Genomic DNA, 22,951 nt, shown 5'->3' with positions numbered 1-22,951 from the left:
ACAAGGCCCAAAGTAGTTCTTGAAGATCGAACACTCTTTTAACATTAAATTCAATTTAACCTCAACAACAACATATTTGAGAATAAGTTGCAAAGCTCTCGCAACAAATTCATATCCGAGAAGAAGTTGCAAAACGCTCCATCGAGCCATTATGTTTTTTTTACAGCCTGTGATAATCGGCTTTCGAGGATTATTTTTTTTTATATTCAATTTTGTTGTGGAACAAAAAAAGGTAGATATAGAACTAAAAAACAAGAAAAGTATATAAACTTGAACTAGCCAGTCTGGTCTAATAGCTTAGCCTCGGATTGAAGGTCGTTACCTTCTTTGGATCGAAGATTGTAGGTGGAACCGACATTCAGATTGCACCTCGAAGGCATAAGAGACAAGTCTAGAACGACAATAGTGGATCAATATTATTTATTCATTCAATAATATAACAAATTAGGTAGGTTGTGAGATCCCATATTGGTTGGAGAGTAGAACGAAACATTCTTTATAAGGGTGTGAAAACATTCTTCTAGCAGACACGTTTTAAAAACCTTAAAAGGAAGTTCAAAAGGAAAAGTCCAAAGAAGACAATATCTGCTAGTGGTGGGCTTGAGCTGTTACAAATGGTATAAGAGCCAAACGTTAGGTAATGTGTCAAGAGGATGCAAATATTTACTTATAATAACCATGGTCTTAAGCACGTGCAACTAAGTATATTATTTTCATATTATAAAGCATAAGTCCCACCAAATGTAAATACAAATAATAATAATAATAAAAAAAAAAAAGTTGAGAGAATAAAGGTGATGTTCTATTTACCTAATCCTTCAATCTTATTCTTCGAATCATACTTTAATTCATTTGCTTTCCCCACCCTAACAATTGTCAATTCTAAGGTAAGAACAAAATATTTTCTTTTTTATTTCATTTTTTTATTATAAAAAATATAAGAACGAAGATTTGAAACTTCGATCATAAAATTTAATAAACATTTCTTTTTTAAAGCGATGAACGACGTGTTAGATATTATAAAGTTATTTACTTAAATAATAGATCGACGAATAACTAATTTCCTTTATAGGTCGAAAGTCTAAATTTTTTTGTTCACGCTTTGTTTTAGTTCAAAAAATAGGGAGAGGTGGAGGGATTTGAACTTTTAACTTGTTGGTCGAAGCTGTATACCTTAACTCGTTGATTTCTATTCAAGTTGGTTTCGTCCCTATATTTTATAGTTAAGAAAAAAAAAACTTGTAAATAATATTATTGTGGCTAGTTAAATTAAGTAACGACTCAAAATTCGAGAAAAACTAGGTCAAGACCAAAATATAATGTGATGCAACATGAATATATGAAAATACAATAGAAAACTATCATAAAATTTCACGTAATTTTAGAACATTCAACAATGTATCTAAAATAGAAGTAAAAATGTATACAAAAGATGTATATGTTATGACATACTACAAAAATATGTGGACAAGACAATGTCCTAAATTGATACCTCTTTGTGACTACTAAGCTCCCAAGCACCCTCCTCAATAGAGTAATGTGGTTCAAGTCGCACACAGGTCTTGGGTCGGGTGATGGCCCGTGTTGCGTATCGGTGCACGTAGTGTATACGTTACTTTGTTACACGTGTGACGTGTGTCTACCACTGATTGAGACACGCCTCCATCATTGACGATCGACTCGTGTCTATAGGTTCTTCCTTGTGTTATTTTTTTCTAAAATTTTGGGAGTTTTGCATTTCAAACTATTTTCTTTTCATTTTCGCAACTCTTAATTTTTAACTCAAAATAATTTTATTTCTTTATGATCTCTAATCAAACACTCAAAATGTAATTTTATTATAATTTTTAGACAACCACGTATCAAAATAAACGCATTCAAACTTGAAAATTTATTCATTCTTACTAGAATTTGAGATCTCCCACAAGTTCGATTTTGGAGGTGATATTTTACCAAATTTCTATGTAGTGTGGGGATTCACTCCTAGATAAATATTCTAAAATTTTACAGTCTAATACTTCATGATTAGCTCATAGATTTTAAAGGTAAATTGAAGTCAAATACCCATAGATTAATCTCTCATTTTTGCTTGTTTATTACGGAATTGATTGATTCAAAGTGCCCATAAACTATCTCCCTACTCCAAGAAATATTTTGTGAAGGACCCATGGACAAATCTGGGAAAGAACGACGATGGAGATCGTTTTTCTTTTCTATCTTTCTTCTTCCTTTTTGTTAATGTTTGATTAATCCACCACACCTAAATGATGTGAAAGTTATCTTATTTATAATCAAATAAATTACAAGGATATGAAAATAGTAATAAATGGAAATAACAATAAATGGAAAGATACCTATGATAATAAGATATTTGCCTTATAATAAAATATCAAATATAATATATATGGTAAACTATAATTTATTACTAAATATCTTTAACACTTTTCAAATACATGTTTATGGGGGATAACTAACCTCTAGAGTGTAGATACACAAATTCTCATCCTCAGTTTCAACACATTATGTACAAACAGTAAAAAAAAAATAGTAAACCATAAAACATTTTTCTCCTTATTTAACTTCGATCCGAATTTTCTAACAAAACTTTGAATAAAAATCAACATCATTCACAAAATATTAATAAAAAACATATTCATACAAACCAGATCTATCACGATTTCTATAATACCATAGCTCGTGTATGCTCTCCCCTCAACTGCATAGCTTAAATTCTATTTGAATATGTAAAGTAGCCTAGATGATCATAAAAATACTTGGTCAATTGCCTGTAGGCTTTCAAATCTTTATTAGGTTTTGGAGCACATCAATTTTCATAACTGGCCTCTTTGGAGATCAAATCATTCACGAATCATCACCATATAGCTCTTTGGAACTCATCTATCTCGTTATGATTATTTGAAATTTTTTGATGATCTAGTTAACTCTTTAATACTCCTTGCAATCATTCATCATAATCTACCCTTAGAACTTATTGTTTCCTTAGATGCTCAGAGTTCATTGTTTCTCATAATCTAATCCATTAAAGATCACTATCATCTTATCGTCACATATGAATGTCGACTCATCTTAACAGTTCATGTGAGATCACACATTAATTGGAGAGGGGAATAAAACATCTCTTATAAGGGTTTGGAAACCTCTCCCTTGTAGAAATGTTTTAAAATCGTGAGTCTGATGACGACATGTAATGAGTCAAACCGAACAATATCGACTAAATATGTCTACAAGGGATTTTTCTTTCTTTCTTTTTTTTTTTCTTTCAAAAGGAAAGAAACTTATATTGTTCATAAAACCCTTTTGAATAGATGTTTGGACGAGGGCCATATCTTTTTTCAAAGGGATGGTATAAGATTCTAATGATAATTATAATAACTAGTGTTATTTTTTATTCACCTAAAAGGCTATAAATTTAAGCCTAGTTTCTTTTTGAGTTACTATAAAATGGTTGAACCATGTTAAAGATTTCTTCCATCTTCAAACATTTCATCCAAACTAACATAGCTTTAGTTTAAGAATGTCTGCCTCCAAATTCCAAACTTGGGCGGAAGATGAAGCAAATCGATTGATGAAGAAGTATGACACAAATGGCGATGGTATGCTCACTAAAGAAGAGCTACAAGTCTTCCTCCACAAGGCTCGGGGTTCCAAGCAACTCAATAATAATCAAGGATTTGTATTTAAGATCCCAAAAGCCAACAACAATGTTGCGCACGAGCATAGCTCAAACTCTCATATGAAGCATAAAAAGCAGGTACAAGACAAAGGTAAGAAATCCTCAACAAAATTTTTTGATGGAGAGATGTCTAAGCTGCGACTTAGTCGTGAACAGATGAAGGAGATTTTCAAAAATCATGATAGTAACAAAGATGGTTTTCTCGACATAAAAGAGGTAACAAAAGCTTTTGGTTTTCTAGGCTCAATTCTTCCGTTCAACAAAGCTCACTATGCTATGGCTTATGCCGATACTAATCATGATGGTCTCATCAGTGAATTTGAACTTGACAAGCTCATAGATTATGCAAGTAAATTTATTAACAAGATATGAGCTTAAATGTTAGCTACTTTATTATGAATTCTATGTATGAAGTTATGTAACTTCAAGTAAATCATTGTGAAAGAATGATTTGAAAATAAAATAAAGAGAACTAGTGTGTTTTTGTTTCTCTATTACAACTAAAGAAAACGAGATCCATGTGAATGAAACTTTCAAAAAGAAATGAAATCTTGCCCTCGACCAATATATCAAGATGTTCAAGAAACTAGTAAAAGCATACATCACATTCAAGCTAGACCAATGAAATGTAAGTTTGATTATACAAAAGTTTTTTAGAAGACCTCTTACTTCAGCTTCTCCTCTTCTACTCGGGATGCCCCACCCCAGTCTCAAGAAATCGAGTGCATAGTTAAGCTCAAGATGAGTGAACATCTTTTTGAACTGAGCAATAATAACATTCACTAAATATTGGAAAGGCAGAAGAATCACGAATCTCCACAATGGTATAAATATTGTCCATTTTGAGTTCATAGCTTTGCCTCATATGAATCGAGATATATTCCTTATTTATAAACGCATAATCATTCCCTAAATTAGTCAATATAGAAAACCCCAATAATCCTCGAAAGTATCTCCTTGCACAAAACTTCAAATTGATTTAATTCATTTACCAAATTACTAGAGTTTTTATCCCTTTTATGTTTTTACTATTTTTTATTTTATTTTTTTCTAAGTTTCTAGAGCTATTATGAGCTTCTTTTTTTTTTTTTTCTTCTATGCCGTCTTAAAATTTAGCCTCTAAGACCTTCGATAAAATTCTTAAAGTTTAGAAATTAAAGAAAAAGGCATGAAAACTTACGTATCTGTCGAGCTTGAACATTAAAAAAATCAACTAAACTCTTTGTTAGATTCATATAGGGAGATTGCCCCTTGTGGCTTACGTGAGTGAAAATGTTTGCTTAATCCACTACACCTAAATAGGGTGAAAGTTATTTTATTTATAATCAAATAAATTAGAAGGATATGGAAAGACTAATAAACCAAAATAACAATAAATGGAAAGATACTATTAAGAGATATTTTCCTTCTAATAAAATATCAAATATGATATATATATAGTAAACTATAATTTATTACTGAATATCCTTAACACCCCACCGCAAGATGAGTGTCGAATTTGAACGAACGTGAAACTCGGATCTGAAAAATTCAAAGACTAATAAACCAAAATAACAATAAATTAGGGTGAAAGTTATTTTATTTATAATCAAATAAATTAGAAGGATATAGAAAGACTAATAAACCAAAATAACAATAAATGGAAAGATACTATTAAGAGATATTTTCCTTCTAATAGAAAGACTAATAAACCAAAATAACAATAAATGGAAAGATACTATTAAGAGATATTTTCCTTCTAATAAAATATCAAATATGATATATATATAGTAAACTATAATTTATTATTAAGAGATATTTTCCTTCTAATAAAATATCAAATATGATATATATATAGTAAACTATAATTTATTACTGAATATCCTTAACACCCCACCGCAAGATGAGTGTCGAATTTGAACGAACGTGAAACTCAGATCTGAAAAATTCAAAGAGAGGTCGAGAAACACTTTTTGTGAAGATGTCAACAACCTGGTTCAGAGGAGGCGTAGAGAAACACTCTTCGTGAAGATGTCAACAACCTAGTTCGGAGGAGGAGTAGAGAAACACTTTCTTGGCCATCGAAAATTGCAAAGGGATCGTCGCTCAACCGCGATGCTGTCAGAAAACACTCATACAACTAAGAGAGGCAATAATTTTAAAATAAACAAAATCAACTTACTTATATTATTCCGCTTGTTACACAGTACATATATAGACAGAATAGTCACACATTAATAACTACCAATAACTTCCCTTAACTGCTAATAACTTTCCTTAACCGCTAATAACTTCCCTTAACCGCTAATAACTTTCCTAACTGCTAAACTTTCCTTGACATAATTTGAAATACAAACAGTAAATACAAATGAATTACGGTTAATACAAGATTAAATAAACTAACAAATCATCCCCTTAATCTTGTATTTCGATCTTCACATTCTTACATTCTTCAAACCAATTCTCTCAGTAAACGTCCTAACCATATTCCTTGACAACCAGTTGATGCCACCGCAATATACTCCATTTCACAGGATGAAAGTGTCACCATCTTTTGTTTCTTTGAAGTCCATGTAATTGGATTCTCATGCAATTGTTTCTTTCTACTTGTTTTGCCTTCACATAATGACATCCAATATCAATAGTTCCTTTCACCAGTTTGATTACTTGTTAAATGCTACCGTTGCCGCCATTATTGTCGCCTTCCTTCTTCTCTGTCTTCGTTTCAATGGACAACTACTTTTCATCGACAATTTTAATTACCTGTTCTACTTGTCGGCCAACGACTTTTCCTCAACAGGTTTAGTTCCCTGTGCTACTTCAATTGCACTGTTGGAAACAATGGCCTCCTTCTCCTTCTCCGCTTTCGTTTCTCTGGCGACCTGTTTTTCAATAGTACCGCCATTGTTTCCGTCCTCCTTCTCCTTCTTCTCACCGCCACAATCCTTCTCTTTTATCTCCTTTGCTTTCGCTACCTCCGTTGCCACATTCTGGACCTCCGCCACAACGCCATCACTCCTCTCCTCGGATTCAAACTTCATAGTGCCAACGATTTTCTCGCAATCGCTCTTCTTCTCTTCTCGCTTCTCTGTTTTTTTCTCCGATTCAATCTTCACAGAGCCATCAATTTTCTCCTCATCGATCATCTTCTCTATTTTTTTTCACAGACACAGCCTTCACATCTCCACGTCCTTTTATCTCTACAAGTGATCCATCTCCGAACTTCACCGTGCCAGTCACTGACTCGTTCAATTCTGAGAACCAACTTCGACAACTAGTCATATGATTGCTGGCTCCCGTCTCTAGGAACCAAGTGTTGCTTTTCTTCTCAATTTCTTCCGGTACAACCTTCTCTTCATAAAGAGCCATCTCCGTCAACTCTGGTGAACCGAGAGTTTGGACTTCACAAACTTGTGTTGTAAGTAAGGCTGGCTCATCCTCATCACTTTGCGTCTCAGCCAAATGCACTTGATCCTCCCATTTCTTCGATCTACAGTCGGATGCATAATGACCAATCTTTTGACAATTATAACACTTCACCTTCCGACATTCTGAGGCATAGTGGCCTAGGCCTTGACAATTGTAGCATCTTACCTTGCTCTTGCCAGCCTTCTTCTCTTGATGAAATTAGTTGTTTCCACGTCCATGACCTCTCCCTCTCCAGTGACCTCACCCTCGGCTATGGCCTCCATTGTCACTACGTATTTTCTCTTTTCATTCTCCTTGAGTCAATAAGACATGCTCAGCATTTTCTTTGTTGCCACCGATTCGTTCCTCGTATGCTTTAAGACGGCCGACGACTTCCTCCATTGTCATCACCTTTAAATCGAAAAATTGCTCTATTGCCGATGCGATATGAAGAAACTTAGGAGGTACTGAGCGGAGAAATTTTTTCACCAAGTATGCCTCTTCAAACTTGTCTCCAAAAGTACGTATTTTATTAACAACTTCTGTCAACCTTGCTGCATAATCATCAATAGTCTCGGACTCCTTCATATTCATAATTTCAAACTCAATCTTCAGAGTTTGGATCTTTGCCTCCTTTACACGTTCAGCACCGACATGAATAGTTTTTAACGTCTGCCATGCTTCTTTTGCTGTCTCTTTCTCTGCTAACAAAAACAACATCTCCTCAGGGATTGCTTGATAGATAGCTGCTAAGGTCATTTAATCCTTCCTTTTATCAAGACTATCTAGAGACTCATTGATTCGATTGCGTCCCACACCCCTTGAGCACACAAATAGACTTTCATCTTCATAGCCCATGCTGAGTAGTTGGTTCTCGATAACGTCAGGTATTGGAGTGATACCAGGCCTTCCTTTATTGCAGACTTCGACGGCTCTCCTCTCTCTCCAGTGTTGTTATTATTTCTGGGCATGATCTTTGGCATGTAACCACGCTCTGATACCAATTGTCAGAAAACACTCATACAACTAAGAGAGACAATAATTTTAAAATAAACAAAACCAACTTACTCATATTATTCCGCTTATTACACAGTACATATATAGACAGAATAGCCACACATTAATAACTACCAATAACTTCCCTTAACCGCTAATAACTTCCCTTAACTGCTAATAACTTTTCTTAACTGCTAAACTTCCCTTAACTGACATAATTTGAAATACAAATAGTAAATACAAATGAATTACGGTTAATACAAGATTAAATAAACTAACAGATGCTGCCTTGGCTTCGACGATAATATGTCTAACCCATGAATAGGGATCGTCGCTTACCGACGATGCTGCCTTGGCTCTGGCGAGAATATGTCAACCCAAGAAGTAGATTGGGAAACTTAGAGCAAGGGACAAAGACAATGTTGAAGCCGGAAGAGTCGCCACGGTGGGCGAAGGGGCCAATTTTGGCTAGAAGGGCGACAACGACTTGGTTGGCAAAGAAGCCAGTGCAGTGCCCAGATTCCAAGGGTAAATCTCTGCAGAAGGTTGATAGGTTTAGGTTAGGGTTTCTGTGAAGGATGAAGGAAGATTGGGAAGAAAATGAAGGAGACTATGTTGGTTGAGAGAAAATCGATTGTGTTGGAAAAGGTGATGTTCTATGTACAAAGTATGGCGAAAGGTGATTTGGAGGTCAAAAGGGTGGAGCCGAAGAGTAATCAATCGGCTCCGCATGTGGCAGTCATGGAGACTGCCCCTGCAGCGTCAAAGCAGCAGGGGTGGTGGAAAAGAATATGAGTAGGGGATTCAAAAGTCATTGAAAAGAAGGGATCGGGGTTGTTAAACCGAAACGGCTCTAATACCATGAAAATGTTTACTTAATCCACTACAACTAAATGTGAAAGTTATCTTATTTATAATCAAATAAATTACAAGGATATGAAATGAGTAATAAACGGAAATAAAAATAAATAGAAAGATACTAGTAAGAGATATTTGTCTTATAATAAAATATCAAATATGATATATATGGTAAACTATAATTTATTACTAAATATCTTTAAAAGTGAGACTATAGGGGATGAGAATGATAATACTAACAAAGATCGTATGACAAAACACCACAAACATGAAGGGTGGTAGGCCTTCGTCGAGCGAGCACAACAAAGGAGGAAAAGGGAGCCCAAAGCTGGAAGAGCCAAAAAAGGTCGAGTCATTAAAAAATTTTAAATAAGTCATTTTAGTGAATAGATCTCAAATCAGGTCAAATTTGTTGTATGTTACCATGGTTGCACCTTAAGAACTTTTGTCCTAAAAAATTTCTAATCTCGGAATAATTTTGTCCTAAAAATTTAACATGTCTTTTGATATGGAATCAACCTAAGGAATGACTTCGATACCAAATGATATGGAAATATCTAAGGGGAGTAAGATTCGAATTACCTTGTTAATCAAATTTGTCAAAACAAGAACATTCTTTGAAATTTGAATCACTCCACAAGCAAGATCGACATGTCTAGCTTGAATGATTCTTGTTTATCAAATATCTCAACGCAAGAACATTTGTTTGAGATTCGAATCACTCCACAAACAAGATTGATCATGTCGACCTTGAATGATTCTACATGCAATTGCAAAGAAACTTAATCATTGGCTAAAGGAAAGCACAAATGCTTCTTTTACTGCATTTTCCAAGTCTACTTACAAATATAACCTACATCAATTTATATAGTCTCAAAATGAAATTATTAAAGGCATTCCAAAAGTTACATGTAACATTTATACTTTTATGACCATAATTAACCATTATGTAAATGTAAAAAGCCTTAAAATATATTAATGAAATACAATCACTCTAAATTACTCTAAATTGTAATCTATCCAAAATTTATAACATGAAACTTCATTTTCTTCAATGTGGCATGAATTGAAATATCTTTTGATAATTTCAACAACATTTTTTTTACATCTTCATTGAAATATATGATATGATTGATGTTTTTTGGTTCATATCACATGTTTACAATATTGAAACGTAACGCAATTCATAGATTCTAGAAAGAGATACTAGCGTAACCAATTTGTAAGCTTATAATGTCGATTCTCTCAAGAATTTCCAACGATACATTGATCTATTGATTATCATTTTTTAAATATTAAATAGATTTCTAACCATTCACTGGAGATTCAATCTAAATACTTCATGGATTAAATTGGAAAATTCATTCTAACTTTTGATTTAATTTGAGTCAATATTTCGACTATGATCATATATTGCTCCAACATCATTCACAAAGAGAAGTTAACAAAAAAAAAAAAAACTAATATTAATAATAAAGTAAGATAAATTCTTTATTTTCATCTAAGAGTACAATATCTTTATTTTATTTTTAAATATTTCTGTCGAGTGATTGACTCCAAGTTAAAATGACCTTTCAATATGGAATTCACCAGAAAGTAGTTTATAAGCTCACGTCTTCTCTATGATTTTACCGGCATAATCTATGAGTTTGTCAAGTTGAGCTTCACTAATAAGACCATCATTATTAGCATCAGCAAAATCCAAAGCATACTTAGACCTGTAGTATGGATTAATTGAACCTAAAAAACTAAAAGCTTTGGATACCTCTCTTTTGTTGATAAAACTATCTTTGTCACTATTATAATATTTGAAGATCTCCTTTATCTGCTCTCGATTAAATTCGATTAAATGGCACATTAGATGTCTTTTCATTAAGAATTTTTGTCGAGGAATTTGTAGCTTTACCTTGTACCTGTATTTTTGGGTTTATATGATCATTTGAGCTAAACTTGTGTGTAGCATTATCGGTTGCTTTTGTGATCTTAGATACAAATCCTCAATTGTTGAGTTGAGTTGATCCTCGAACGTCACGGAGAAAGGATGGTAGCTCTTCTTTAGTGAGTACACCATCATCGTTTTTATCATACTTCTTGATCAATCTATCTGCTTCATTCTCGGCCCAAGCTTGGAGTTTGGAGAAAAATATTGTTAAACTAAGACTTCGTTGTTGAGAAGAAATGTTTGGGGATTGAAGAAACCTTGAGATGGTTCAAATATTTTATAGCTACTCAAAAAAGAACTTTTTGACTTTATAACCTTATTCCTTTTCACGGGAATTGTAACATAATCTTAATTATTATTTTATTTAATAAAATTAGAATCAATAAGTCATTTTGAAAAAAGATAGCTCGTGGATAGACATAAATATAAAACGTAGAGATTATATGAATTTAAATTTGTATCGTTAACTTGTTGTCAACATGTTTTTATTTTTAATGTTGGATAGAATTTTGTTGAGTCAAACAAAACATCCTTATTCTTAACACTAATAAGTGTTCTGATTTTTTAGGCTTAGAAATTCTATGACTAAAAAGACAACCAAAACAAATATAAATAAAAGTAATATATGAATATCTAATAAAGTTTAAATCCAAATAAAGGTAACAAACCCCACAATTAAATAGAAAATGAACTTAGTTACAAGTAGATGATGAAAAGGAAAAATAAATTTGGAATACCATCCAACTAATTTTATATATAATCTTATCTATGGAATGATTTTAAGGGTTTAGGGTTTAGGGCAACACCATGATTAAACATGAAATCAAAGTAAACTATCAAACTATATCATTCAAATTTATTGCAGATGAAAAAATGAGTTTTAGATACGATTACAAAACTACTAACGGTTTAAGAGTACCCTCTCCACATTTTTCTTCAATCACACGTTCCCCATATCTCTCCCCTCAACTGACTCATTATTCAAGTCGAAATTTGTTGTAGAGAAGGCCTCAAGTTACTCTAGCGTCCCCTTAGATTTTATTCTACATAAAATTCTAAATCGTCTTCCATATACTTTATCATAAACTGAAGCAGGACATGAATTGGAAGAGATTTTACAATATACTACGATGGTTGTTGAAACTCTAAGAAGCTCTTCAACTAACAAATCGAGGTCGTATGGGTCAAAAAGTGGTACTCATCAGCCTATTCACATGCTTGGAGGATTTCCAACATGCGCAACTAGAGGAGGGATATGCGCTTATTAGCTTCGCCAACGTGCATTCAAACTTAGAGGCACACAATTCATCTTTAAATTATCTTGTCGTCATACGTGGCACAATCGAGTGGTCACAAATCATGAGTCAAATGTAAACGGTTTGGGTTGATCGATTGTGAATCTCGGATCGAGTCACCCGTGGGTTCGCACTTGTCAACGAGACACCGACATGTGTCGCGCAGTAACCCAATTGAGCTTTCTCCCTCGAGAGTCGATTGTCGTTTCCTGACACGTGTCCTCCTTCGTTGGTCGGCACGTGTCTCCCCTCTTCGCCTTACACGTGCCCTCGCGTTTCTACATTTTTTTTCTAGATTTCATAGTTTTTTTAATTTCTTTCGATTTTCATATCTTTTCCTACGTAACTCGAATCAATATAATTTCTTCATTAAATGCCTAGTCAGGACTCATGTGTTGTACGAACCAAGAAGAAATCAAAGAAAAAGAACTTAACTTTTGTGGTACGTAATAGATATCTTGTCTTAAAAAATAGATATGGTAGTATTATACACGAGCTTAGATTTTGTAGGCATGTAATTTAAATGCATGTAAATAAATAAGCTCCAAAAATTATTTATTTATTTTCGTTTTCAATTATTTATTTTTGGCTATTTTTAATTAAATACTAGATGGATTAACAATATTTTGACTATGATCATATTAACAACATTATTTTGCTTGCTTCACAAAGAAAAATTAACAAAAAAAAAAAAAAATATTGATAATAAAGTAAGATTAAATTCTTTATTTCCAACTACAAATTCTTGATGTGCTACTACTTTCTCTTTATTTCATTTTCAATTATTCTTTACTACGATCGACTTCAAGTTACAATAATCTTCACACATGGAATTCACGAGAAAATAGTTTACAAGCTCATTTCTTCTTAATGATTTTACCGGCGTAATTTATGAGTTTGTTAAGCTCACCTTCATTGATAAGACCATCTTTATGCTATCAGCGTAAGACAAAGCATACTGAGCTTTGTAGTATGGATTTATTGAGCCTAGAAAACTGAAAGCTTTTGTTACCTCTCCTTTGTTGAGAAAACTTTGTTGCTGTCATAATATTTGAAAATCTCATTTATCTGCTCTCGACTAACAGGCATATTAGATATCTTTTCATTAAGAACTTTTGTCGAGGAATTTGTAGCTTTTCCTTCAACCTGTGTTTTTGGGTTTATATGAGCATTTGAGCTAAACTTGTGCGTAGCATTATCGTTTGCTTTTGGGATCAAATCCTCGATTGTTGAGTTGAGTTGATCCTCGAACGTCACAGAGAAAGGATTGTAGCTCTTCTTCCGTGAGAATACCATCACCGTTTTTGTCATACTTCTTCAACAATTCATTTGCTTCATTCTCAACCCAAGCTTAGAGTTTGGAGACCGACGTTGTTAAACGAATGCTTTTTTAGTTTGGTTGAAATGTTTGACGGTGAAAAAAATCTTAAGATAATTCAAGTATTTATAGCAACTCATCCAAAAGATAGCTTTTGATTTACTCTAACTATTATTTTTTATTATTGTTTTTTAAAAAGGTTCTTAGAATCTATACGTTCCCTTAATATTTGTTTTAAAAAAAAAAAAAATCTTCAAACTTACATCATAGAATCAAAATCTACTTTATTTTAATATTTCACATTTAAATTATGAAATTTAATTGTCGAAGATACCAAATATTTTCTCTTAACAAAAAGTATAGAATGTTCTAAAGATTTTGAAGATTTTGAATATGTATGATAAATTTGAATATAAACATTATGAATAAAAAAGGATCCAACTTTTTAAAAATTTTATCTCAAATAATTTTTTCATAGTTAAGAACAAGATGAAATCCTATTTAAAATAGTGTGAAAGCATAAAATAAATTAAAGCAAATCTCATAACTTCTAAAGAGCATAAAATAAAACATTCTAGGCAAAAAAAACAACATAAATATGGACATAAAACATTCTAAACATGTTGACAAAGGTTATATGGCACGTTTGGAATCTAATACATACATATAGTATGATTTATGCAAAATTCCCTCTAAACGGACCGAACCTTCCATCTTTTGTTATTTTAAACAAAATAAAATTCTTCTTGGGTAATGTGTGGATAATTCATCTAAATCTTCTCTCCCAACTACTAGAGGTTAGTTGATGAACTTTTAGTAGCCCCGACATAATGTCATGATAATATCATAAATATGAGGGGGAACAACTACAATATATATGTAAGCAAGTCATGATAAACGACTCATTACTAGAGGTTGGTTGATAGCCCTTTAATGGTTCCAACATAGTACACCGATAATATGGAGAGACTATATAGTCATAAATAACATAAACTATGACACCCCAGTAAATGAGAGATACATGAATGAACCAAAATCACATCTAAATGAGAGCGGTTATAAGGATAGAATGACTAAGAAAAGCGTGAAGAAAATAAAAGTTATTACCTATACCTATAAGGTGCAACTTCCTTTTCGATGACTCGAATTTCATGGATAAACATGTTTTACTTGAGCAATTCTATATTGGGTGACCCTCTAGAAATTTTCCTTGGATGCATGTGAGTGAGAAAAAAAACTTACTAGAAGGACTTTGTGTTGGTCTATGAGGATAGTCTTTATTCTTAAGAAGGGAGTAGGTAACATGACCATGTCATGGAGGGCTACAAGGGCCATCATGTACTAAATTCGAATTTCGAATCCTTATCTAAATCTTAGGCATGAGTCGTTACAAATGGTATCAAAGTAGTCCCTCTTCTAATAAGATGTGGTTCGGGGACAAATCAAGGCGAAAGTTAGTGGGCATGTGACACTAGAGTAAAGAAGGGGTACATGAATAAACCGAGACCACATCTTAATGAGAGAAGTGTGTTTTACTTAGAACAATTCTAGGTTGGACCTAGTGAATTTTCCTAAGATGCATGAGTAAGGACAGACCATGCTAGAAAAACTCATGATGGTTTTGTGGGGATAGTTTTCAATCTTAAGAAATGAGGAGTAGGTATGTGACAATGTTGCAAGGGATGCAGGGGAATGACGAGGCCATTAAGTGTTGAATCTTGTTCCGAATCCTAAGTATATGTCATTCAAATGGTACCAGAACGATATCTCTCCCTGTAAAATGTGGTTTGGGGACAAACGAAAGCAAAAGCTGGTGGGGTTGGGATACCCGAGTAAAGGAGCAGTACATGAATGAACTGAGACAACATCCAAATGAGACTGATTCTGAGGATAGGATGACTAATAAAGACTTCAAGGAAATGAAAGTTACTACCTATACCAATAATATGCATTTTCCAGGAACTTCATAGTTAAGCATGTTTTACTTGGAGCAATTCTATGCTCGGTAATCTTTTATGAAATTTCTTGGGATGCATGTGAGTGAGGGAAAAACATGCCGGAAGAACTTGTGTTAGTTTATAAAGATAGTTTTCATTCTGTATGCAACATAACTATGTTGTAGCTGATAAAGGAACATCTCAGAAGCCATTAGGTGCCAAATTGTAACCTATATTAACTTAAATTCGTTAATCTCATTGTTCTAGTAAAGGGACACCAATCATACCTAATAAAGGGACACAATTAATCGTATCAAAAAAAAGATTACAAAAAAAATTACAAAAATTATTATTATTAGAAAGGTATGAATTTTAAAATCCCTTATTCAAAATCACTTCTCTTATGAAAATTAATAAAATGATATATTGAAATGACTTGATATCAAATATTTTCTATAAATTACTTTAAAACTCAACATTTAACATAATAAGTGAAATCAAATATAGGAAGAAAATTTGTTCTCACAAATGAATACATAAATAAATTATGAAAATATAAATTCTGAGTCGGAAAGCAAATATTATATTTATGTCTATCACGAGCAACATCTTTTTTCAAAGCGACGATATTGATTCTAAGTTTTTTTTCTTAAAAAAAAAAAAAAAGTAATTATCAAAATTATATTCATTCACCTGAAAAAGGAATAAGTTCTTTTTTGAGCAGCTATAAATACATTAACCATCTTAATATTTTTCCCATCTTCAAACATTTCCTCTAAACGAACAAAGTCTTAGCTTAGTAATGTCTGTCTCCAATCTCCAAGCTTGGGCCGAGAGTGAAGCAAATGAATTGATCAAGAAGTTTGACAAAAACGGTGATGGTGTGCTCAGTAAAGAAGAGCTACAATTCTTTCTTCGTGATGTTCGAAGATCAACTCAACTCAACAATCGAGAAATTTTATCTAAGATCTCAAAGACAAACGACAATGCTGCACACATGTTAAGCTCAAATGTTCATACATACTCAAAGATACAAGTACAAGACAAAGCTACACAATTTTCGACAAAAGTTCTTAGTGGAAAGGCATCTGACGTGCCACTTAATAGAGAGCAAATAAAGAAGATTTTCAAATCTTACGACAGCAACAAAGATGGTTTTCTCAACAAAAGAGAGGTAACAAAAGCTTTTAGTTTTCTAGGCTCACTTAATCCATACTACAGGGCTCAGTACGCTTTGGATTATGCTGATGCTAATAATGATGGTCTTATCAGTGAAGATGAGTTTGACAAACTCATAGATTATGCCAGTAAAATCATCAAGAAGAAATGAGCTTATAAACTACTTTCTCGTGAATTTCCTTTTGTACCTTAAGTCAATCGTTAATAACAATAAAATAAAAAGAAAGTAGTTGTAAATTAAGAATATGTATTTGGAAATAAAGAATTTATCTTACTTTTTGTTATTTTCTCTTTGGGAATGATATTGGAGCAAGCACAAGAATATTATCATTATTAATATGATCATTGTCGAAATATTGACACAAAATAAATTTTTCGAATGAGAACACAACCTGTGTTCGGGAAAGTCTATGCAAATTCTCGTAAAAAATCGAAAGATGTCATGTAATTGAGAAATAATTCTTATTTAGAAACAACATGGGACCAAAAAGACTAAATGAGATTCAAGTATGCAAAACTATTCCACAACTAGCAATAACACGAGAGAATACATATGTTAATTGTATAACTAGACCTATTTATTTCAGGCCTTTGTATTCTAAGGTAAGTATGAATTGAACATTTATGATACAGTGGATAGTAATCAAGACATTCGAGATAATTATAGACAAGTCTCTTTTTATAGATTCAAGAAGTTCTCTATTTTTAATGAGTAAACTCTATTTTTTTTCATACCAATGGTAATAATCCTTTATAATTACGTCTGAAGTCAAGTTGTTACAACCTTGTAGACCGTAACCTAGCTCAAATGACTGGATGCTAACTAATTACTATAACAAGTAGCTGGTAGAGAGCTGGTAGATGAAGATATTGTTCGTTTTGGCCCGTTACATATCGTCGTTAGCCTCACAGTTTTAAAATACGTATGCTAGGGAGATGTTTCTATACCCGTATAAAGAATGGATCTCAAAATTAAGTTGAAAAGTTTTATATTATATGTTGTTTTGAAGTTATGTTATGAGATTTTCCTACTTTATTTTATATTTTTACAATATTTTAAATGAGATTCCAATCTAGAAAGTTATTAATTATGAAAATTTTCATTTGACGATTTAAATCTTAAGTTTCTTAAACTTTTATCAAGGTGCGTGTAAGGATGACCTTAAATAAAAGTCTTAAAAAGTCGATACAATATAACTACAAGATTCTTAAATATATTTGATTCATAAGATTTATATTCGAACTTTTATCAACGTGCATAGAAATCTTCCAATACTACGGACATTTTGTATTTTAGTTTCATATTTTAAACATGTTATACTATAAAATCGTCGCATTCTAGTTATTCTTAAAATTTAAACTTCCCTTTTATGAGATATTTCACGCTCCAAATTTAAAAGTGTCGATTCAATGAATTCACCATTAAAACTTGTTATAAATGGATCTTTAGATACTTTAAATATTGATTTTTTATAAAATTCTATCCAACATTAAAAAAAAAAACATGTTTTCAACCCGTAATCGAAACAAATCTGAATTCGTATAGCAAAGGAAAACTATATATATATTTATATCTATCCACGGGCAATATCTTTTTCCAAAGCAACCGTATTGATTCTAAGTTTTTATTCCAATCCCCAAAAAAAAAAAAAAAAAAAAAGAATGAAGTTATAAAGTCAAAAGTACATTTTTTTAGTGGCTATCAAATACTTGAACCATTCTAAGATTTCTTCCATCTTCAAAAATTTCCTCCCAACCACGAATCCTTAGTTCAACAATGTTTGTCTCCATACTCCAAGTTTGGGCTGAGAATGAAGCAAATGAATTGATGAAGAAGTATGATAGAAACGGTGATGGCGTTCTCACTAAAAAAGAGCTACAAATCTTTCTCCGTGATGTTCGAGGATCAACTCAACTCAACAATCAAGGGTTTTTATCTAGGATTCCAAAAACAAACGACAATGTTGCACACAAACTTAGCTCAAATGCTCATTCAAACCCAAAGATGCAAGTACAAGAGAAAGCTACAAAATCCTCGACAAAGGTGTTTAGTGAAAATGTATCTGATGTGCGACTTAGTAGAGAGCAGATAAAGAAGATTTTCAAATATTATGACAGCGACAAAGACGGTTTTCTCAACATAACAGAGGTAACGAAAGCATTTAGCTTTCTAGGCTCAATTAATCCATTCTACAAGGCTCAATACGCTATAAGTTTTGCTGATGCTAATAATGATGGTGTTATCAGTGAAGCTGAGCTTGAAAAACTCATAGATTATGCTTGTAAAATCATCCCGAAGAAATGAGCTTGTAAACTATATTCTCGTAAATTCCATAACATATTTGAAGTTGGTCGTTGAAAAGAATAATTTAAAAATAAAAGAAAGAGAAAATTGTTGTAAATCACTAATTTGCAAGGAGCAAGCACAAGAATGTTGTTAACATGATCATAGTCAAAATTTGAAGTTACAGATTGATCATTAATATTTTATATTATTTTCAATTATTTCATAGATAATTTATTATTAATCATTAGAATTCTAATTAAGTTATACTTATTTAATTATGAATAATACTTCTAATCCATTAAATCAATATAACACGTTTTCTCGCGTTTCTACATTTTTTTTTTCCCGATTTTGTATTTTCTAATTTCTTTTGATTTTCATATCTTTTCCTTTCAGATATTTTTTTCATAATTTTTAATCAACTAAAGAATGAAATAGACACGTCCAAAAATTGTCTAGACTATAAATCTTACCGTTCTTGATAAACGCTGGAATATCGTCTTTGAATCTAAATTAATTCCAGCTTCCATTGAGGAACTTGTGTGAAATCATCTTAATATGTCATTAGCACCTAAAATATTGTACAAATAAAATGCCAGACTTGATATTCTTAACTATGATCATATTAGCAACATTCTTGTGCTTGCTCCAATATCCTTCCCAAAGAAAAATTAACAAAAAAAAAAAATAATATTAATAATAAAGTAAGATCGAATTCGATGTGCCACTGCTTTCTCTTTATTTCATTTTCAATTATTCTTTACAACGATCGACCTCAAGTTACAATAATCCGTATATATGAGATTCACGAGAAAGTAGTTTACAAGCTCATTTCTTTTTAATGATTTTACAGGCATAATCTATGAGTTTGTCAAGCTCAGCTTCATCGATAAGACCATCTTTATTAGCATCAAAGCATACTGCGCTTTGTAGTATGGATGTATTGAGCCTAGAAAATTAAAAGCTTTTGTTACCTCTCCTTTGTTGAGAAAATCATTTTGTTGATATCGTAATATTTGAAAATCTCCTCTATCTTCACTTGGCCAACAGGCACATTAGATGTCTTTTCATGTCGAGAAATTTGTAGCTTTCCCTTGAATATATGAGCATTTGAGCTAAACTTGTGCGTAGCATTATCATTTGCTTTTGGGATCTTAGATACAAATCCTCGAACGTCACGGAGAAAGGATTGTAGCTCTTCTTTAGTAAGAATACCATCACCGTTTTTGTCATACTTCTTCATCAATTCATTTGCTTTATTCTCAGCCCAAACTTGGAGTTTGGAGACAGACATGGTTAAAACGAAGGCTTTTTTAATTTGGATGAAATATTTGATGATAGAAGAAATCTTAATATGTTTCAAGTATTTTTTACTTTGTAATCATATTTTTTATTATAGATTTTTTAAAAATTGCTTAATAAAAACTTTTTAACTCTACCTCATAGAATCAAAATCTTTGTCTCACCCTGAGATGAGAGGTAAGGTCGATTTGGTTGATTCAGTAATAAATAGGAATTTGAAGTTCTACCTCGTGAAAAAAAAAAAACGAATTTCTTTTGTGTAATTAATCATTTCTTTTTCTTTCAGAAAGAAATGAAAACCACCGACGAGGAAAAATTATGAAAAAAAATAACACAATGAAAAATATATTTAAATTATAAAATTTAATTATGAAATGAAAGATACAAAATATTTACTCTCAATTAAAAGTATAAAATGTTCGAAGTATTTAAAGATTTTTTTAATAGAATATGTACTATAAATTTGAATATAAACATTTTTAAAACTTTTATTTCAAATAATTTATAGTTGAGAACAGAGATGAAATCCTATTTAAAAGAGTGCTAAAGCATAAAATAAATTAAAGGGAATCTCATAAATTCTAAAGAACATAAAATAAAACATTCTAGGAAAAAAAAAAACAACATAAATATGGACATAAAACATTCTAGACATGCTTACAAAGGCAATATGGCACGTTTGGAATCTAATACATATATACAATATGATTTATGCAAAATTCCCTCTAAACAGATAAAACCTTCCATCTTTTTTTATTTTAAACAAAATAAAATTTTTCTTGGATAATGTGTGGATAATTCATCTAAATCTTCTCTCAACTACTAAAAATTAGTTGGTGAACCTCTAGTAGCTCCGTTAAAGATTAACGTCATGATAATATCATAAATATGGTGCTTAAACCAACTACAATATATATGTAAGCTAGTCATGATAAATAGCTCACTACTAGATGTTGGTTGATAGCCCTTTAATGGTCCCAACATAGTACATTGATAACATGCCAAGACACTATATAGTCATAAATAACATAAACTATGACACTCCAGTAAAGGAGGGGCACATGAATGAACCAAGACTACATCTGAATGAGAGCAATTATGAGGATAGAATGATTAAGAAAGACTTAAAGAAAATAAAAGATACTACCTATACCTATAAGGCGTAACTTCCTTTTCCATGACTCAATCAGAGGAACTTCATGGTTAAACATGCTTTAATTTACTTGGAGCTTCTATATTGGGTGACCTTCTAGACATTTTCCTTGGCTGCATGCGAGTAAGGACAAAACATACAAGGACTCGTGTGGGTCGATGGGGATAGTTTTCACTATTAAGAAGGGAGGTGTAGGTAACATGACCATGTCATGGGGGGCAACAAGGGCCATCAGGTACTGAATTCGAATTTCGAATCCTGATCTGAATCTTGGGCATGGGTTGTTATAAATGGTTTTAGAGTGGTCCTTCTCCTAGTAAGATGTGGTTCGGAGACAAATCAAGGCAAAAGTTGGTGGGCATGTGACACTAGAGTATAGAAGTGGTACATGAATGAACCGAGACCACATGTGAATGAGATTTATCATAAAACTAGGATAACTAAGAAAAGGTTAAAAGGAATTTACACTAATTATGCCAATAATGTTCACCTTACTTTTTAGTGGATCAATCATCGGAACTCTATATTGTTAAGTGTGTTTTAATTAGAATAATTATAGGTTGGGCCTAGTGAGTTTTCCTGAGATGCATATGAGTAAGGACAAACCATGGTGGAAAGAGTCATGTTGTGGGATAGTTTTCAATCTTAAGAAAGGAGGAGTAGTATGTGACAATGTTGTAGGGGATGTAGGGGAATGATGAGGCCATTAAGTGTTCAATCCTAATCCGAATCCTAGGTATATGTCGTTACAAATGGTATTAGAGCGATACCTCTCCTTGTAAGATGTGGTTCGAAGACGAACGAAAGCACAAGTTGGTGGGCTTGTGATATCCGAGTAAAGGAGTAGTACGGTAACGAATCAGAATTTAAAATAAAATAAACTCAGTCGTCGGAAAACCCATGAGTTTTCCAACAATCGCCGGAAATTCTACGGGGGTTGCGGAGTCACATTTCTCAACCCCCACAACTCGCCGAAACCTCCAGCCACGCTCCCCAAGCCTCTCAGAATCACCTACAAAGAAGAAAATGATGAATGGAGGACAACGACATCACGAGCAGAGGCTGTGGCATGTGCATAGGGTAGTCACATATTTAAATTCCTAGTCTTAGGTGAGATAGGTTGTTTTGCATTTCATCGTTTAAAATTATTGTATTTGTTTTTTGTTTTCTCTAAAATTCAGTATTTCGTATTTAAACATGTAAGACAATGATTGTGTTTTCCGGAGAAGAAGTTCTTTTAAATCTTTTCGAAATTTATGTTATAAATGATATTCATTTTAAGAGTTATATTTCCGCATTATAGATGGGCATGAAACGTTAGTAGCAAATCTTAGTATAGAATGATAAAGAAAGACATCAAAAAAATAAAAGTTACTAACTATATCAACGATATGCATTTTCCTTTTGGTTGTTCAACAATAGAAACTTCATAGTTAAGCATGCTTTACTTGGAGCAATTCTATGCTCGATGATCTTCTGGGAAACTATCCAACATTAAAAAAACATGTTTTCAACAAAGTAATCGAAACAAATCTGGGAAACTATATATATATATATATATATATATATATATATATATATATATATATATATATATATATAT

At 32.4% G+C, this 22,951-nt stretch overlaps 3 protein-coding genes and 3 pseudogenes across 4 annotated transcripts; 3 read left to right on the top strand and 3 right to left on the bottom strand.

Annotated features, from left to right (window-relative positions):
• The first annotated feature begins 3,481 nt into the window (after nt 1-3,481).
• Nucleotides 3,482-4,176, top strand: LOC111496471 (calcium-binding protein H-like). 2 transcript variants are annotated; one of them, XM_023146922.1, is made up of 2 exons: nt 3,482-3,785; nt 3,936-4,176. In XM_023146922.1, exons 1-2 carry the CDS (start codon nt 3,536-3,538, stop codon nt 4,064-4,066), a joined length of 381 nt encoding a protein of 126 aa, XP_023002690.1. In that variant the 5' UTR covers nt 3,482-3,535; the 3' UTR covers nt 4,067-4,176. The 2 variants fall into 2 exon arrangements, with proteins under 2 accessions (XP_023002690.1, XP_023002688.1); XM_023146920.1 differs by having other exon boundaries at nt 3,482-4,080.
• Nucleotides 4,177-10,544: 6,368 nt separating this feature from the next.
• On the bottom strand, nt 10,545-11,807 carry LOC111496625 (annotated as a pseudogene).
• Nucleotides 11,808-12,932: 1,125 nt separating this feature from the next.
• Nucleotides 12,933-14,653, bottom strand: LOC111496624 (annotated as a pseudogene).
• Nucleotides 14,654-16,220: 1,567 nt separating this feature from the next.
• LOC111496475 (calmodulin-like protein 12) lies at nt 16,221-16,757 on the top strand. Its single transcript, XM_023146925.1, has one exon. It carries the CDS (start codon nt 16,230-16,232, stop codon nt 16,755-16,757), a length of 528 nt encoding a protein of 175 aa, XP_023002693.1. The 5' UTR covers nt 16,221-16,229.
• Nucleotides 16,758-18,370: 1,613 nt separating this feature from the next.
• On the top strand, nt 18,371-18,926 carry LOC111496474 (probable calcium-binding protein CML14). The gene has a single exon (XM_023146924.1). The coding sequence runs from the start codon at nt 18,384-18,386 to the stop codon at nt 18,909-18,911; it is 528 nt and encodes a 175-aa protein (XP_023002692.1). The 5' UTR covers nt 18,371-18,383; the 3' UTR covers nt 18,912-18,926.
• Nucleotides 18,927-19,721: 795 nt separating this feature from the next.
• LOC111496476 lies at nt 19,722-20,187 on the bottom strand (annotated as a pseudogene).
• Nucleotides 20,188-22,951: the final 2,764 nt, after the last annotated feature.

The sequence above is a fragment of the Cucurbita maxima genome, unplaced genomic scaffold (genome assembly GCF_002738345.1).
Source record: "Cucurbita maxima cultivar Rimu unplaced genomic scaffold, Cmax_1.0 Cma_Scf00022, whole genome shotgun sequence".
Classification (NCBI taxonomy): Eukaryota; Viridiplantae; Streptophyta; class Magnoliopsida; order Cucurbitales; family Cucurbitaceae; genus Cucurbita; species Cucurbita maxima.
This window is presented reverse-complemented; position numbering and strand designations above follow the sequence as displayed.